The 18,428-nt window shown below is 38.2% G+C and overlaps 1 protein-coding gene and 1 long non-coding RNA gene across 2 annotated transcripts; both read left to right on the forward strand.

Moving 5' to 3' along the window:
- The first annotated feature begins 10,894 nt into the window (after positions 1-10,894).
- LOC104085034 (uncharacterized) lies at positions 10,895-16,326 on the forward strand. The gene is made up of 2 exons (XR_011413055.1): positions 10,895-11,238; positions 14,047-16,326. It is a non-coding gene; the product is annotated as an uncharacterized lncRNA (long non-coding RNA).
- Positions 16,327-16,731: 405 nt separating this feature from the next.
- On the forward strand, positions 16,732-17,535 carry LOC138903447 (uncharacterized). The gene has a single exon (XM_070191418.1). The coding sequence runs from the start codon at positions 16,732-16,734 to the stop codon at positions 17,533-17,535; it is 804 nt and encodes a 267-aa protein (XP_070047519.1).
- Positions 17,536-18,428: the final 893 nt, after the last annotated feature.

The following is an 18,428-nucleotide window of genomic DNA, read 5'->3' on the forward strand; positions in this document are numbered from 1 at the left end:
ATACAAACAATATAATTTAAGCTATTATATGTTTTCCAGCATACAAAAACATTAAAAGCATGAGCTGTGACTTTGTTGAAGCTAGAATTAACATGTGCAGCTATAATATTTAAATATATTTATTGTAGTCCAATGTTAGGAGTTTATTTTATTTAGGAGATTGTAATACAATTAGGAGAGTTGTACTGTGTATAAAGTCTTTTACCTTTACACTACAAGAAAATACTTATTTTGTGGGGGTTATTTTGATAATTTGTGGCGGTTTCTGACCCCAACAAAATGAATTGTGATAGTTTTTAAAAATGCCACAATTATGATTACCACGAGCAATATTGCGACGATTGTTTAAAACCTCCACGACAACCCCCACAAATTGAATTTGAATTTGTGACAGTTTTCAAATACAATTAGTAGCAGTTTATAATTTGCACAATATGATCCCAATGTTCTAAACAAATCATTTGTGGGGGTCTATAACCCCCGTAATATGATATTATTATTATTTAAAAATAGTGGATTATAGCATTAAAAAAACAATTTTATTGAATAACTTATAACACAAAAATAAAATTCCATTACAAATAACAATAATACTAAGCATAAGAAGCTCAAATCGTTATCAAACTAAACTAATAATAACTCATGTAAGGTAACTCAAAAGTTTTACTAAACGGAATGGTAACTTAAGCATTATCAAATCTAAAGTGCTTTTACAATTTATAAATAGATAAAAAAGTACTGTCTATTTGCTTTGTGATTTGTATTGATGCCACCCGATGATCCTCTTATTCCGTAAGTGAAGTAAACTCACCATCAAGCTGAAATAATGAAATGAAAATATTGATGAGAAACATATAAACCACAAGCATTTCAATAACAAAATAGGACTAGTAAACTAATACTAATTAGTTAAAGGCAGCATATTAGTAATGAGAAAGTTCTCAATTCACACGAGCCATTCAAGGGTGGTTCGACTACATCAATGTAACGACCCGACCGATTGTTTTGAGTACTACAATCCCGTTTCTCCATTTACTACTCAAATTAGGCTTTACCGTTATTGTGTGACTTTTCGGCGTAATTGGTTCGGGTCCGGTGATGTTTTGAAATGAATTAGAACACTTAGTTCCAAGGTTTAAAGCTAAAGTTAAAATAGTGACCGGATGTCGACTTATGTGTAAATGACCTTAAAATTTAATTCTGATGATTCCAATACCTCTGTATGGTAAATTTGGACTTAGGAGCGTGTCCGAAAAATTATTTGGAGGTCCGTAGTGGAATTAGGCTTGAAATGCCGAAAGTTGAATTTCTGGAAAGTATGACCGTGGGGTTGACTTTTTGATATCGGGTTCGGAATCTGATTCTGAAAATTTGAATACCTCCGTTATGTCATTTATGACTTGTGTGAAAAATTTGAGGTCAATCGGACGTGAATTGATAGGTTCCGGAGTCATTTGCAGAAACTAGAAATTTCAAAGTTCATTAGGCCTTAATTGGGGTGTAATTCATTGTTTTAGCATTGTTTGAGATGATTTGAGGGTTCGACTAAGTTCGTATGATGTTTTAGGACTTGTCGGTATATTTGGTTGAGGTCCCGAGGGGCTCGGGTGAGTTCCGGAGGGTTAACGGATCATTTTTGGCCTTGGTGAGATTGCTGATATCTGTTGCTGCATTTTTTTGATTTTCTCTTTCGCGTTAGCGAGTGGGCCCTCGCGTTCGCGAAGAGTGTTTTCTCAGTGTGAGGTTTTGTTCTTCGCGTTCATGAAGGGGAGGACGCGAACGCGAACGCGAAGGTATGGTTTGTGTGTGCATCGCGAACGCGTGAGAGGTGTCGCGTTCCAGAAGAGGAGTGAGGCGATTGGGGACCCAGGGTTCTTGTTCTACGCGTTCGCAAAATGGCGTTCGCGTTCGCGAAGAGGAGTGAGGCGATTGGGGACCCCAGGCTCTTGTTCCACGCGTTCGCGAAGGTCTGAGCTGGTAAAGCTTTGCGTTCGCGAAGCCGTGGTCGCGTTTGTGAAGGGTAAGATTTGCGAAGCTTCGCGTGCGCGAAGCCACGGTCGCGTTCGCGAAGAGTTAAATTTGGGGGCAGTCGAGTTGTGCTTCGCGAACGCGAGGGACCTTTCGCGTTCGCGAAGAAGAGACGCCTGTATAGAAAGTTTAAGTTCAGAAAATGGGATTTTTAACGATTTGGAGCTCGGATTGAGGCGAAGTTTGGGCGATTTTCAGAGGAAACAACGGGGTAAGTGTTCTTAACTCAATATTGGTTAAATTACCCGAATCCATGGTTGTTTTTTTCATTTAATTGGTGAATTAAGTTGGAAAAATTTGAAAACCCTCTTAGTTTAAATTGAGGATTTGAAGGCCGAATTGTGGTCAGATTTGAGTAATTTTGGTATGGTTGGACTCGTGGTTGAATGGGGATATGGATTTTGTAATTTTTATCGGATTCCGAGACGTGGGCCTTACAGGTTATTTTTGGGGCGCAATTTCGGATTTTTGGAAAATATTTGTATTTTGATATGAAATTAATTCCTATAATTTTTATGGGCTGAATCAAATTATTTTGACTAGATTCGAGCCGTTTGGAAGTTGATACGCGCATAATGGGATTTCTAGAGCATTGTTTAGCTTTCTCGACATTGAATTTGGCTTGTTCGAGGTAAGTAACTTTTCTAATCTTGGAGTTGAGGGTATGAAACTGAATATATGTATTTCGTGAATTGTTGGGTGGTGACGCACATGCTAGGTGATAGGCGTATGGGTGTGCACTATAAAAATTGTGACATAATTATTTCTCTGAAAGTTTGTAGTTAAATGATCTTTGGCATTTTCCATGCGATTTTATGAGTTAAAGAAATTGAGCTGAAAAGCATATTAAAAATCATGTTGAGGCTATGTGCCAGTATTATTGGGACCCACAGAGGTTATATTGTTGTGAAATATTTATTTTTAAAATAAAAATTTATACTCAGTCATATTCATTTCATTGCATATCATATCTCAGTCTCTGTTGTTATTTATTGATATATCATATCATCATTTTTGGGCTATTCTCATGACATTGTGAGCCCATGAAAGAGATACTGGAGAGATTGATGACTGAGGGAGGCCGAGGGCCTGATTGTGAGGATATTTTTGGGATCAGGCTACACGCCGCAGCAGGCCATGTTGGCTTTATATATATTATACTATTGCACGTGAGTTGGCCGTGCGGATCTATATATTATATTATTGCACGTGAGTTGGCCGTGCGGATCTATATATTATACTATTGCACGTGAGTTGATCGTGCAGCACGTGAGTTGGTCGTGTGAATCCAGATATTATTATAGCATGTGAGTTGGCCGTGTGAATCCAGATATTATTATAGCACGTGAGTTGTCCTTGCAGTACGTGAGTTGTCCGTGCGGATTCAGATATGATATTATATCATGTGAATTGTCCGTGTAGCACGTGAGTTGTCCGTGCTTATAGCGCTTGGGCTGTAGGAGCCCCTCATGAGTCTGTACACCCTAGTGAGCGCAGTCGACTATAAACAGGGATCGGGCTGCATGCCGCAGCAGGTATTGTATAGTGCTGAGTGATTGAGTGTGGTGAGCACAGTGAGAGAGAATGCGAGACAATGAGATTGAGTACTCTGAGACTGTGAGTACATGAGTGCAATCTCTGAGATACATTGCATTGACATGCACACATGGCATATATGCATAGAGGTGTCTTTTCCTCATATTGTACGGTATCACATTATTCATGATTTTTCACACATGTTTACAGATGTGCATAGTGATGCATTTGTTTTACATTGGTTATCTGAGAAAAAAAATGAGATATTTTATTTACTATTGAAATCATTTTTGGAAGAATTACTGTTCTCAAATTATTCATATTTTTGGCAACTTCGGCAAACGATTTGGGTTTTCACTGATGTATTTGAAAGAAAGAACTATTATTTTTGAAATCATGTTTCGGCTGAGCATTTTTATCTCTGTGTTTCTTCTGGTACTATTTGCTTTATGTTGTTATAGACTGTTGTGGATAAGTGGTTTTGGACCCGACCTTGGTAGAAGCTCGTCACTACTTTCAACCTACGGCTAGGTTTATTACTTACTCAGTACATGTGGCCGGTTGTACTGATACTACACTTCTGCACATTGCGTGCAGATATTGACTCCCGTTGTTGCTATGCTCGATGGTTGCGGGATCTGAAGATGTACCTGTGTTCCTGTTGTAGCTGCCTCTTATTCAGGGTAGCCTTAGATTTATAAAATCCCTGTTTATGTATTATTCAAAAAGACTATGTATTTATTTTATTTTCACTTTGTACACTCTATTCTTAGAAGGTCATGATTTGTACTACCAGTTCTTGGGGAGATGTATTGGTTTTAGATATTTTCTTTTAATTAATTTCATTGGAATTAGATAGATGGAAATTGGCTTAACTAACGGGTTGGGTTAGGTGCCATCACGACTAGTGGAATTTTGGGTCGTGACAAGGTGGTATCAGAGATATAGGTTCATAGGTTCTACAAATGATGAGCAAGTGTCTAGTAGAGTCTTGTGGATAGGTATGATGACGTCCATACTTATCTTCGAGAGGTTGCTGGGCATTTAGGATATATACTTCACATCTTTCTTTCCTTATCGTGCGGGATTGATTCAGCTTGGGACATAACTCTTTGAATTCCTTCCACGTATTCGTATGCGCACATGAGTGCTCGGTATCAGTTGTGTATCGCCGGCTTGTGATTTTAGGGATGATGTGCGAGATGTGAATTCTATGTTTTGGTGATGGGCCAGTCTGGAGGACTTGAGGCCATGGTTAGACCGTAGTTTAAGCTCGAGAGCTTCAGTTATAACTTGTACAATTGGACTCATATGTCCGATAATGACCCTACAGTGGAATTTGTGGCTCGATGAGCGGTGGAATAGCGGTATGATGGGTATGATGTGACCGCGGGATGTGTTAATACGATTTAAATGTGACGAGAAGTGTTTCCTTGAAATGTAAAGAAATGGCCATTGGGTGCTTGATTTTCGTTTTAATGTGACGTATAGTCTCGAGTATGAATGTTTTGAAGGATCTTTCATATTGTTAAATTTTGGGGTAAGTTAAATTCTCATGTCTGGGCAATGATTTGGACTCATATTGACTAAGTGATTGCATAGTAATTGTGACTGCGAAAAGATATAACAAGATGCCAATTTGAGGCTAGGGAGGTGGGTTATCTCCTCGAGAGTAATCTACGTAGGTGTGTTCCTTATATGTGAGTGGAGAGTTACTTTTCTGCCAGTAGGGCGTATGTGTTTAGATTTGAATTTAAATCTGGCAGAGAAAGTTGACTTGAGTATCAAGAGAATGATTGCGAGCTTAGCACATGATTTGGGGTATTTTTATAGTTCGCATTGTATGAGCTTGAGGAGAATTTTTTGTTGAACTGACGGAAGTATTAGGGCAGTAGTAGAGTATGGATATTGTGAGTTATGGAGTGTTTAAATTTATGGCTTTGAGCCAAGTGGGGGAGCCTGCTGCAGACGACTTAATTTCATGGTTATATATTAAATTTTAGTTTTGGTCTGAGGAATACTTATGGATTAGTTATGACTTGTAGAGATGGAGTTCGAGAATGACTTGAGTAAACGAATTCTTGGATACGGGTTATATTGTACTTTATGAGTATATGAAAATCGTGGGATGAGTGAGTTGTTATGGGTGAATGATGTAGTGCGCACGGAGTATGAATTTGATAGGTGGTGTTAAAGTAGAGTTACTTCTTTGAGTGTTGTTGTGCTAATGGGGCACGTGTCTTTTGGCCCATTTGGGCGGTGCAATTAAATTTATGCAAAGAGGGTGACTCCCGAGAAAATTCTAATGGGTATGAGAATTATATATAACAATTGCGAAAGTTTATGGACTTGCGTATGGATAAAATCTGAGATTTTCATTTGATGGTGCCTGGACTTGCGGGAATTTTGTATGACTATGGATTCTACACTTTTATATAAGGAAGGTAAGAAGAACAATTTCAAATTCACATAAGGTATTCTCAGAGTAAGGGTTACAGTTGTAGTAGTTTTGAAGGTGCTTAAGAAGAGTACAGTTGCTTATGGGTCGTAGGGCATTGTGGTTCTATGCTAAGGTTTGTAGGGTAAGTTGTGGTTAAAGATCATGGTATTTTAGCAAGAAGAAGTATCAATCTGAAGACAAATTCGGAAGGGACTCGGAGAAAATAAGACAACTGGTAGTAGGTTGGACCAGTATGATAATGGATATGATCAGTTCTTTGGGTGCTTATAATGTGGGGGTTTTTTACAGGTGCTTTGTGGCAATACACCTGGACTTGGCGACCTGCGTGGCTTGGTCGAGTTAGACGAATTTAGTTTTAAGGGCTTGATTATGTGCAAAGGGATTCCAAAGTATTCTTGATGGTTTCTACCGGTGTGGAGAACGTGTTGGGTATTGTGATTTCCTCCTGGAAAGAAGCAAGAGAAAGGTTTCTAACTAAAATGGTATGTAAATTATTGGTGTTGTATGAGAAAGGAGCGGACTTCAAAAGGCGCATTGTATTTTGACTTACAGATGTATAAATTAGTATTGCGGTACTCACATGGTTGATAGACTGTGATATTCAAATTTTGTTAAGTGGCACGGAAGAACTTTTAAAGTATTTCTCATGGGATGATCGTGTATGAGAGAGGTGTTAGGCATTCAGGCGATGGAGATGGAATCAAATATGGTGATTTGCGTGTTCTATGAATTTGGAATTTGGGAGTTTCAGGAGCAGATTGTACATGGTTCCGGATTGTGAAGTTGTGGCCGAAGCTAGTCAGATGATAGGATGTATTATGAATTAGTCGCGGTGAAATTTTGGAGGGTTATTTATCTATTGTGGGTGACCAGAGTTGATTTGGGGATCCATTGATAGGCCCAATTAAGATGTGTATTCTACACCGAGCCGGAATCGTTGGTTCCATACTGCTATTATTGAGGGATGTGTCATTCGGTTGATGTTGAACTTATTCGTGTTCTCAAATGATCTATGAGTTACTCCTTTATTCTACGAGGAGTATTGATTCATTGGTTATGTGCACAGATGGTGCAGTTCTATTTGAGCTTTTTAGCGGAATTTGAGTGTGATGAGTATTTGGGTATTACGTGATCGATAACGTAATGGTTATGTCCTTTCAGATTTTGTGTGGTATTTTTGTCAATTGCCTCTCCGTAGTTATTAATTTGGAGCAGGGTGTCTCGGGGTATATAATATGAGCCTCGTGTTAGAATCGGGTGATGGTTCTACGGTGTATGATGAATTTTTTGCATTTCGTTGCAGAGGTACTTGTTAATCTGGCGGGGCAATTCTTTCATTTGAGTCATTTTCCATGACTGGGTACATTTGAATTGTTGCGTATTAGTGCACGGATGGCACGAGTTGTGGCTCCGAGTTATATTGGTGCGGTATGTCTGTGGAACAATTATGTTTAGTAATATAAGGTCATTGGACCTAGAATGGGTACTATCAGGTTTAATTTCGGTATATTCAGGAGTATAATATTGAAAGTCGGCTCAGAAAGTGATTATGGTTCCGGTTGGGGCGAGAGATCTCCATGACTTGTTGGTCTGATAAGGGGTTATGAGATTCTGCGTGTTTCTTTTATTATCAATAGTGTACGAAGGTTTTGGGATAAAGTTTGGTTCGATATGGATTTAATACTAGTATGCAGGTGGTTTTGGAGTAGTCACTGCGATCAGGAATGGTGCTACGAGCATGCGAGTTATGTAATATGTTGGTTGATTATATCCGGGGGTTATAGTTATAGCTCGATGCAACTTGTTCGGACTTATACGGTGTGTAAATGTAAGATTTGTATCTTAAAAGAAATTCTAAAGGTTCGAAATTAAACTCCAAGGTTTATGGGTTAAGGTTAAATTAATGATTTTCAGTTGTATTGTGTAGTCAAGCCTCTGTGGAATAGGGTGACGTGGGTTCACCCCCGAGTACATGTGTGGTAAGATGGAATAATGATTTGATGGCTTGGAAACAACTCTTGGCACGTTCGAGGACGAACTATGTTTAAGTGGGGGAGAATGTAACGACCCGACCGGTCGTTTTGAGTACTACAACCTCGTTCCTCCATTTACAATTGTTGTGTGACTTGCCGGGGCAATTGGTTCGGGTCTGGTGAGGTTTTGGAATGAATTGGAACACTTAGTTCCAAGGTTTAAAGCTTAAGTTAAAATAGTGACCGGATGTCGACTTATGTGTAAACGACCTCGGAATTTAATTCTGATAATTCCAGTACCTCTGTATGGTGATTTTGGACTTAGGAGCGTGTCCGAAAAATTATTTGGAGATCCGTAGTGGAATTAGGCTTGAAATGCCGAAAGTTAAATTTTTGATATCAGGGTCGGTATCTGATTCTGAAAATTTGAATAACTCCGTTATGTCATTTATGACTTGTATGCAAAATTTGAGGTCAATCGGACGTGAATTGGTAGGTTCCGGAGTCGTTTGTAGAAACTAGAAATTTCAAAGTTCATTAGGCTTGAATTGGGGTATAATTCATGGTTTTAGCATTTTTTGAGGTGATTTGAGAGTTCGACTAAGTCCGTATGATGTTTTAGGACTTGTCGGTATATTTGGTTGAGGTCCCGAGGGGCTCGGGTGAGTTCCGGAGGGTTAACGGATCATTTTTGGCCTTGGTGAGATTGCTCATATTTGTTGCTGCATTTTTCTAATTTTCTCTTTCGCGTTCGCGAGTGGGACCTCACGTTCGCGAAGACTGTTTTCTGAGTGTGAGATTTTGTTCTTCGCATTCGCGAAGGAGAGGACGCGAACGCAAAGGTATGGTCTGTGTGTGCATCGCGAACGCGTGAGAGGTGTCACGTTCACGAAGAGGAGTGTGGCGATTGGGGACCCCAGGTTCTTGTTCTACGCGTTCGAGAAGTGGTGTTCGCGTTCGCGAAGGTCTGAGCTGGTAAAGCTTCACGTTCGCGAAGGGTAAGATTTGTAAAGCTTCGCGTTCGCGAAGCCACGGTCGCGTTCGCGAAGAGTTAAATTTGTGGGCAGTCGAGTTGTGCTTCGCGAACGCGAGGGACCTGTCGCGTTTGCGAAGAAAAGAGGCCTGGACAGAAAGTTTAAGTTCAGAAAATGGGATTTTTAACGATTTGGAGCTCGGATTGAGGTGATTTTCAGAGGAAATAATGGGGTAAGTGTTCTTAACTCAATATTGGTTAAATTACCCGAATCCATGGTTGTTTTTATCATTTAATTGGTGAATTAAGTTGGAAAAGTTTGAAAATCCTCTTAGTTTAAATTGAAGATTTGAAGGCCGAGTTGTGGTCGGATTTGAGTAATTTTGGTATGGTTGGACTCGTGGTTGAATGGGGATATGGATTTTGTAATTTTTACCGGATTTCGAGACGTGGGCCTTACAGGTTATTTTTGGGGCGCAATTTCGGATTTTTGGAAAATATTTGTATTTTGATATGAAATTAATTCCTATAATTTTTATGGGCTGAATCAAATTATTTTGACTAGATTCGAGCTGTTTGGAAGTTGATACGCACATAATGGGATTTCTGGAGCATCGTTTAGCTTGCTCGGCATTGGATTTGGCTTGTTCGAGGTAAGTAACTCTTCTAATCTTGGAGTTGAGGGTATGAACCTTGAATATATGTATTTCGTAAATTTTTGGGAGGTGACACACATGCTAGGTGACGGGCGTGCACTGTAGAAATTATGACATAATTGTTTATGTGGAAGTTTGTAGTTAAATGATCTTTGGCATTTTCCATGCGATTTTATGAGTTAAAGAAATTGAGCTGAAAAGTATATTAAAAATCATGTTGAGGCTATCTGCCAGTATTATTGGGACCCACAGAGGTCATATTATTGTAAAATATTTATTTTTAAAATGAAAATTTATACTCAGTCATATTCATTTCATTGCATATCATATCTCAGTCTCTATTGTTATTTATTGATACATCATATCATCAATTTTGGGCTATTCTCATGACAGTGTGGGCCGATAAAAGAGAGACTGGAGAGATTGATGACTAAGGGAGGCCGAGGGCCTGATTGTGAGGATATTTTTGGGATCGGGCTGCACGCCGCAACAGGCCATGTTGGCTTTAAATATATTATACTATTGCACGTGAGTTGGCCGTGCGAATCTATATATTATACTATTGCACGTGAGTTGGCCGTGCAGCATATGAGTTGGCCGTGCGGATCCAGATATTATTATAGCACGTGAGTTGGCCGTGCAGATCCAGATATTATTATAGCACGTGAGTTGGCCTTGTGGATCCAGATATTATTATATTACGTGAGTTGTCCGTGAACAACTAATGTTTTACCACACCCAAATTCAATACTATTTTAGTGTAAATATATCTTTTAGGTCTAGTCTTAATATTTAAATTTTTGTGTTTACTTTTAATAGATTTTATTTGAGAAAAATTAATAATTACAAAAAGAAAAGTATATATTCACATACTTATAGTACCAACTTTGTTTCTATTTATAAAGAGAAAAAGAATTTTTTCAAAAAACAAATATATTTGCTTTCTTTTAATTAGTATTTTTATTAAGCAAGCTATAGAATCTTTCTTAGTATCATTTAAAGTACATGTAAATATTTAATTTTCTTATATTGTAAGAATAGTTGGTTATTCTTCTTATCTTCATAATTTAATTAGTTTTTAAAATAAAAGACAAAAATAAAATAAAAAATGAAGTAAAATCACGTTAAAGTGATAAAGTTTGTTATCAAACTTTATTTAAAATCTGATTTTTACTTTAAAAATAAAATACCATAATCCCCATTTTCCCACATATCCCTCACGTAACCCCACATATCCACCCCTCACTTCCCATTTCTCCTACTCATCTCACCATTCCTCACATCAGTTATACAACATACACATCTATATAACACACTTCAGAAGAAAAAAGAAAAGGACGAAAATTGAGAGAAAACATAAAGAAAAAAGTATGACTTTCTTCTTCGGATGAAGCTATAGTTCAAAAAGAAGGACACCACCTTTGTTTTCCTTTTATCAAAAGAAACAAAAATTCTATCTTTGTGGTCCGAGTTTGAAAGATTGCGGGTTTGCTCGAGTTTATCGCCGTTGAGGTTCGTGTTTTGGTCGTGGTTCGCCTTTATTGATCTAATTCAGTCGCCGGAAGTTGTTGTATTCCAGATTCTTTCTATATATACTAAAATCTCCTTAAGGTCTGTTCTTCCCCACTTTCCTTTTGCTAATAATACCTGACGATGATGAATGAGATAATTATTTTGAACATCTCTTGTTCCTCCTTGAATGATTTGTTGTGAAGTTTCCTTTTGATTTGATATGTTTCACTAAATTAGTTCAAAGAATATCTAAGCTATTTAGATGTGTGTATTTCTATGCATAATATACGAGGGAATCGGATGATTCAATAGAATAGACTAACGGAGATAATAATAATATGTAAATATTTCCTAAGTTACTTTCTAGATTTTCTCATATGAATCAATATACTAGGAGTGGTAGTCTTCCTTTAGTCATACTTTGTGAATTATTTAAAGATCTTAATTTTGCAATTCTTATCCCATTTGTTAGGTTCGTTAGTTTTGTTTTTAGCAGTTTAAGTCGTAGACATTAACAAATTCGTGATCAAGTGCAGTACATCATGTCTATCAACTTTGTGTTTGGTTGAGGTAATTATACTTTGTTAGGTTGTTCTTTACTATATATTTCAACTCATCTTAGTCTATGTATTATATCTCATTTTGTGTTATTGATCTACCTGCTATTAGCCATTTTCTATGTATCTAGATGTTTGTTACCGTATCTCATTTTTGTGTTGTGATGGAACCTTGCTCGTTATTAAGAGACCTATTAGCTTTATTGATAAATAGATATGAAAAATTATTTGGATATGACTGAGATGAGAGTTGGGAATAAGAATAATTTTATTGCTTTTGCTATATTGTCTCCGTTCTCTTTTAATCTGCCAAATTCACTAGGAACAAGTTAGTCACAATTTTATTTTTATTTTATAACTTAGTGGTATAATCGACCTTGTAAATTATTTAGCAAAAAGATTTCATATTCCTTCCATAACCATATATCCATAAATCATGGCCTCAAAATAATCTCAAACTTAGGAAAGAAACAAATCATGAATACGCTAGAAAAATTATAGACGCACTTTAAATATTAGCCCATGTGTTCATACCCGAACCTTGGATTGATATGCTTAAATAATAAAAAGATCATGTGCGCATTCCGCGTCTCGATACCTTTAAATTTAAAATTATTATGTTATAACCACGTGTACATTCCGTACCTTGGTTTAATATTTAATTTCAAAGAAGTACCTTTTGTGCGTACCGCATCTTGGTGAACACAATTAATGAAATATAATAATTAATTAAGTGATAATAGGCAAACCATAATCAATAAAAATACAAGAATAGCCAAGAATTGATTTTAGCCGGACATAAGTCAATAAAAGCGACCGTGCTAGAACCACGGGACTCGAGGGGTGCCTCACACCTTCCCCTCGGTCAATAGAATTCCTTACTCAGTCTTATATTTTCGTAGACCATAAATAAGGAGTCAAATCTTCCGTTTGATGAGGGATTCAAATAAAAGGTGACTTGGAACACCAAAACTTAATTTCAAGTGGAGACTCCAAATAATAAATAATTCCTTTTCAAATCGTCACTTTAATTGGAAAAACTCTTCTAACTCAACCTCGTAATAAGGTTTGTGTGGCAAAAAAGAGGTGTGACAGCTCTGGCGACTCCGCTGGGAAACAATTAATAAGAATTCGAGCTTTGTATATTAATTCTTATTTGGCTTTTATCATGTTTTGGATATTATTGTGTTTGGGAGCCTAATGTGCTATTTGTCGCTTATTTACCGCTTTAATATTTATGTGAACTGTGATATAAGTTGTATCCTCTCTCCCACCCCTCTGAGTCTTCTGATAGGTAGTTATGTTGTGTTTGCCTACCAGCATCACAAAATTTCTGTCTTGAGATAAAGCCAGTTAGCCTACCAGCTTTGGGTGAAGGATTTAGTCACACATGTTTAGGCGGGAGAGCCGTTAGCTAGCCAGTGTTGTTCTACTACTGGTGACGCTTGACGCTCCTCAGCTCGGGTCGTCCACCCGGGTAAGCCAGGTCTAGATACCATCTCCTTTAGGATTTGAAAACTTAGAAGAACAAGCCACCAGCAATGAATATCCCTAGTAGGCTACGCTTTATTTGCATCATGTGCATTGGACTTAGCGGGACTCGGCACAGGGGTCGGGCCCGTCTAGGACAAGTACCAATTTTTCAGACCAACATGTTCATTTTTCTGTTCTACATGTAACATTATTTGATAGGCTTTACTGAAATGTTGTCCGGCTTTAGGATAGATTGATTGAACAGGGAAGAGAGAAAGAGAAAATTTCCTCAAAATTTTCATAAAAAACCCATTTTTGTTTTTAAAAAAATAAAATTTTGAAGGGTTCTAATGTGTAAAATTATAATTTTCAAAATGGTTTATTTATTTATTTAAACCAAACTACGCGGGTTTGATTCTCACCGGATGTGAGATGCGTAGGCAACCTTCATCAGGTTCAACCCCATTAAAAAAGAATTAATTAAAAAAAAAGTTGTCTATGGACTATTATTTATTTTGTTCAAATAATAATAATAATAATAATAATATAGTCACTTTATCAGTTTTATCTCTTTTAACTAATTTTGTCCTTGCGTCCGGTCCTTTTGTCGAAATAGCCTTGAAACCTTCCTTAGAAATGCGAAATGGTCGTTTTAACAAAAGAGCCCAGTTTTTTTCTGTTCACTTGTTTTTACGAAAAAATAGGCATTTTGAGCCTTTTATTTTTTAATTTCATGATTATTTTACTAATGTAATTTTTTTTAGTCCCACAATTTGGATTTTATTTTTTATTTTTATAGAGTCAAAACCCAAAAAATCGGATTTTTTGTGTCAATAATATATTTGATTAAAGCCTAACCTTGTTTCTGGGTAAACAGGTACACCATGAGTGGGGAAAGAGGTAAATCTGAAAAGAGGCCCAGATCAGAAGGGATACCGGATTTTCTGATTGTCGATCAGATACCACAGTTGTTGTGGGATTGGTGGAGAGACTTTAAGGAATATGAGTGAAACCAAATAAAGAAGTACTTGGGACATTTGGTTCACATGATGACGATCAAGCCCAGGAGGGATGTGGTCGAAGCTTTGATTCCGCACTGGGATCCTGAAAATAATGTGTTCCGTTTTACTGACTGTAAAATGACTCCGACCTTGGAGGAAATTGCCCATTTTCAGGGGTGGGCCCGCAATCTTTGCCGCCAAAGGCCCATAGTACCAAAAAATGTGAATGAGGGTAAGATTCTGAAGTTCCTGAACATAAATTACGGACAATATGAAGGTTTAGGAGACAAGTGGGTTAAGTTGGGATTTCTGTTTCACTTGTATGGCCTAGAATGCAATTTCGAAAGGAATGTGGAAAAATTGAAATAAAAGGAAAATAAGGAAATATGGAAGGTTCACAGAAGGTTTGCATTTATGGTTGCTTTTTTGGGGCGTGTAGTTTTTCCGGAAAGGGAAGGACGCATTGACCTCCGCTTGGCAGGTGTAGTTGAGGCTCTGACATCATAAGGGGATTATTATACTTTGGTCCCTATGATTCTTTCTTGCATTTTTCGTGCTTTAACTAGATGTAAATTGGGCGCGCGAAACTTTGATGGTTGCAACATTTTGCTACAGATATGGTTTTTGGAGCATTTTTATCGTCATGCTACAATCACTGATTTTAGGGAGCTATGGCCCAATCATACTTATGATCACCAGAAAAGAATTGACGAATCTGACTTACCAGAAGGGATAGATGCCTGGAAAGAACTACTTCTTACTCTGTCTGCCAAACGGATCACTTGGAATTACGATTGGTTTTCCTCTAAAGAGGTCATCTATGAGTATGCATACCATTCTTATTTGGTACTCATAGGATTGGATGGTGTTCAGCCCTATGCTCCACTTCGGGTAATGCGCCAGTTTGCACGACTACAAAAGGTGCCGCCAACACGAGATATGAGCAAGTTCTGTTATGATTTTGGTAAAGATCAATCTCATGACGAAGAAGAAATTATAAAACTTTGGTATGCAAGTAAAGTCTCAGAGTTGAATGAGATGGTAGAAGACCGAGATCGTAGAGAGGTGATCCCTGAATATATTACCTGGTTTAATGATCCTTCGTCGTTTGGAGATAGGCCTGAGGGGTCGAACAAGAGGAGAAATGATCAAAGAACTATAGAAAGGCTGAAAGAGGAATTGGAGCATGCTCAAATGACCATAGCCAAACAACAAGCCCAGCAGCAAGCCAGAGTCGCTCAGATTCGTTTAAATATTGAGAAAGATTATCAATTTGTCTTATAGGTCATGGATAAAGATCTAAAACATGCTAAAAATAAGGCGGCCCGCTTAGAAGAAGAACTGGCAAACACGATTGGTTTAGTCAGAAGAGTTGAGGCGAACAAAAATACTGAAATACATAAGCTGTAAGAAGACTTGAGTATCATTGAAGAGGACGCGCACCAACAACAATTGGAGTTTGATTAGCAGAAAGAGCAGTTTGAAAGAGAAAAGGCCCACTGGATACACTCAAAGGGTCAGATTCATGCACAATTAGAAGAAATAAAAAGGCAGAAGAGGGGTCATCAACATGCAAATATTGAGGCAGAGCGGCGATAGTGGATGATTGAGAGAGGTGTGCTAAACCGTCGCATTGAAGAATATGAGGGGCGGGAGGCTCAGATGGGGCACACCCTCAACACTACCCAGATGTGGTTGCAGAATTGTCACGTTAATATGGGGCAAGCAAGAGAGCAAGTACTTTGATTCACAGAAAAAACAACATATATTCATGATGATCATCGCCATCTAAACAATGAGAAAGTTGGTCAACAGGCACGTGCCCTCATCCCACAGTTGCCAGTGGTGTTTCAAAATTTGTACGAGACTTTGGGGGGAGAATGGAGGCCAAGAGATGCAGATCATTGATGATATCAATTTAAGCAAGAAGACCATTGAAGACTAAAGTTTTAGTGCAATCAATTAGCTTTTAGTTTCATTTTCGTTTGTCGCATTTTAATTTTATATTTGGAGTCTTTTATTCTTATCAATGTTTATTTTATTCCAGTCATGATCATATCTTTAGAGTCAGTAGAGTCAGTTTCTATATATTTCCTTTTCTCTCATTGTATATAAAAAATTGGTTGAAAATGAATGAAAAATATTTTAGTCTGTTCTATTTTATTCTTTTTAAAAAAAAATCAAAAATCAAAATCGTTATTATTTCTCCCCTGAACTACATAATGGTCTGATTCATGTGGTGTCATGATACATAGGCAATCCTCATCGGATGCGATCATAGCCATAATTAATCTAAAAAAGAAATGAAAAAAAGAGCATTAAATTCAAGAGAAAATAAACCAATAAGCCGGGATGAAGCATGAAGCCTTCCAAGATCATTTTAGAAATGAAAATGGCACTAGGTGCATGACATACAATGTGTGATTAATATCTGCAAAATGCCTAACTCTAACACGTTTGTTGTTTGTCATTTTAAAAGATAGAGTTAAACAGAGGTGGTTGGTTTGTGGTTTAAACTAGCGACTCACCCTTACAACATGAGATCAAAAGGAAAAAGTAGAATGGTAAACAACAGTGAGAATGAGTCAGATAATGATGATGTCCATGGACAATTGGTCGAACAAGGTACGGGACTGGTTGAAGAAGTAAGAGTATTGAAACAACAATTGGCAGAGATGTACCAAGCTTGGGTGAATGGACAGGAACCGCCCTCACTACCCATAGGGCTTTCGGATAATCTTCATAATGTGTCAGTTGCAAATCAAGTGCCCATCTCCATAACAAGTAACCCATTGTACCAACCTAGATTTAGTCCGAGCATTAACCTTCCCACTATCCCCAGTACCTCCATTCCACGTCCTCCAACCGCACCCCTCAGAAATGACCCACCTTGTGTACCCATTGTCCCTACTTCCACTGTTCCTCAACCGACTCTTGCTCAAAAGTCCAACAATGATCCACAACTGAATGCTCATGATTCCCAACATTACTCTCCAGAACTGGCTTTCAAGATTCCAGATTCATACAAGCATACTCCTCAAAACGTGTTCCCAATCGTGATCGAAAAGCCCGACAAGAATATGGAACAAAAGGAAATGACCAGAAAAATGAAGAGCCTGGAACAAACCATGAGAAACATACAGGGTTTGGGAGGCCACAAGAGTGTTTTGTTTAACGATCTATGTATGTTCCCCCATGTTCATTTGCCACCCAGCTTCAAGACCCCCAAGTTTGATAAGTATGATGGGCATTGTGATCCCATTGCCCATTTGAAGAGGTATTGTAACCAATTAAGGGGAGCAGGAGGCAAAGAAGAATTACTCATGGATTATTTTGGGGAAAGTTTGACAGGAATTGCTTCATAGTGGTTCATAGATCAAGACATATCTCACTGGCATGTTTGGAACGACATGGCTCAAGATTTTGTCCAACAGTTTCAGTACAATATTGATATAGTTCCAGACCACTCCTCTCTCGTCAACATAAATAAGAAACCAACAGAAAGCTTCAAAGAATATGCAATCAAGTGGAGAGAGTACGCTGCTAGGGTCAAACCACCAGTGAAAGAGGCAGAAATGATTGACTATTTTCTCCAAGCTCAGGATCCTGATTACCTCCATTACATGTTGGCCGCCATTGGTAAACCTTTCGCTGAGGCGATTAAGATTGGTGAAATTGTTGAGAATGGCATGAAGTCAGGCAAAATTGTGAGTCAGGCAGCCCTTAAGGCGACCACGCAAGCAATTCAAAGTGGGCCAGGCAGTTCGAAAAAAGAAAGAGGAAGGATCCATGATGGCATCTGGGTTCGGGGGAGTTCAAAGAGGAATAGTTCCTTCTTATGTGCAATTCCAACAAGGACAATCCAATTCTCCTCAACATTACTATCCACCTCAGGGTCTGCGGTACTCAGTTCCCCCGCAACAATACACAGTGTTTAATGCTAAGGCTTATGCTAGGCCTCCCAATCACCAGCAATGGCGGGCACCGATTCCACAAGGCTCCCATCAACTCTGGCCAAATTTTCAGGCGCCATATAATCCTCGTCCGCGACAGGAATATGTAAGAGAACATGAGCCAAAGAAAGAGTTCACCCCTAATTGGGGAATCGTATACAAGCCTATATCGATAGTTGATGCAGTTGAAGTTGATTAAACCTATCATGCCGCATTATGTGAATCCAAATTCAAAGGTTTTGACTCCAATGCAAGATGTGAGTATCACTCTAACACCCAAGGTCATAGTACCAAAAATTGTTGGA

This window comes from Nicotiana tomentosiformis, chromosome 12 (assembly GCF_000390325.3).
Source record: "Nicotiana tomentosiformis chromosome 12, ASM39032v3, whole genome shotgun sequence".
NCBI lineage: Eukaryota > Viridiplantae > Streptophyta > Magnoliopsida > Solanales > Solanaceae > Nicotiana > Nicotiana tomentosiformis.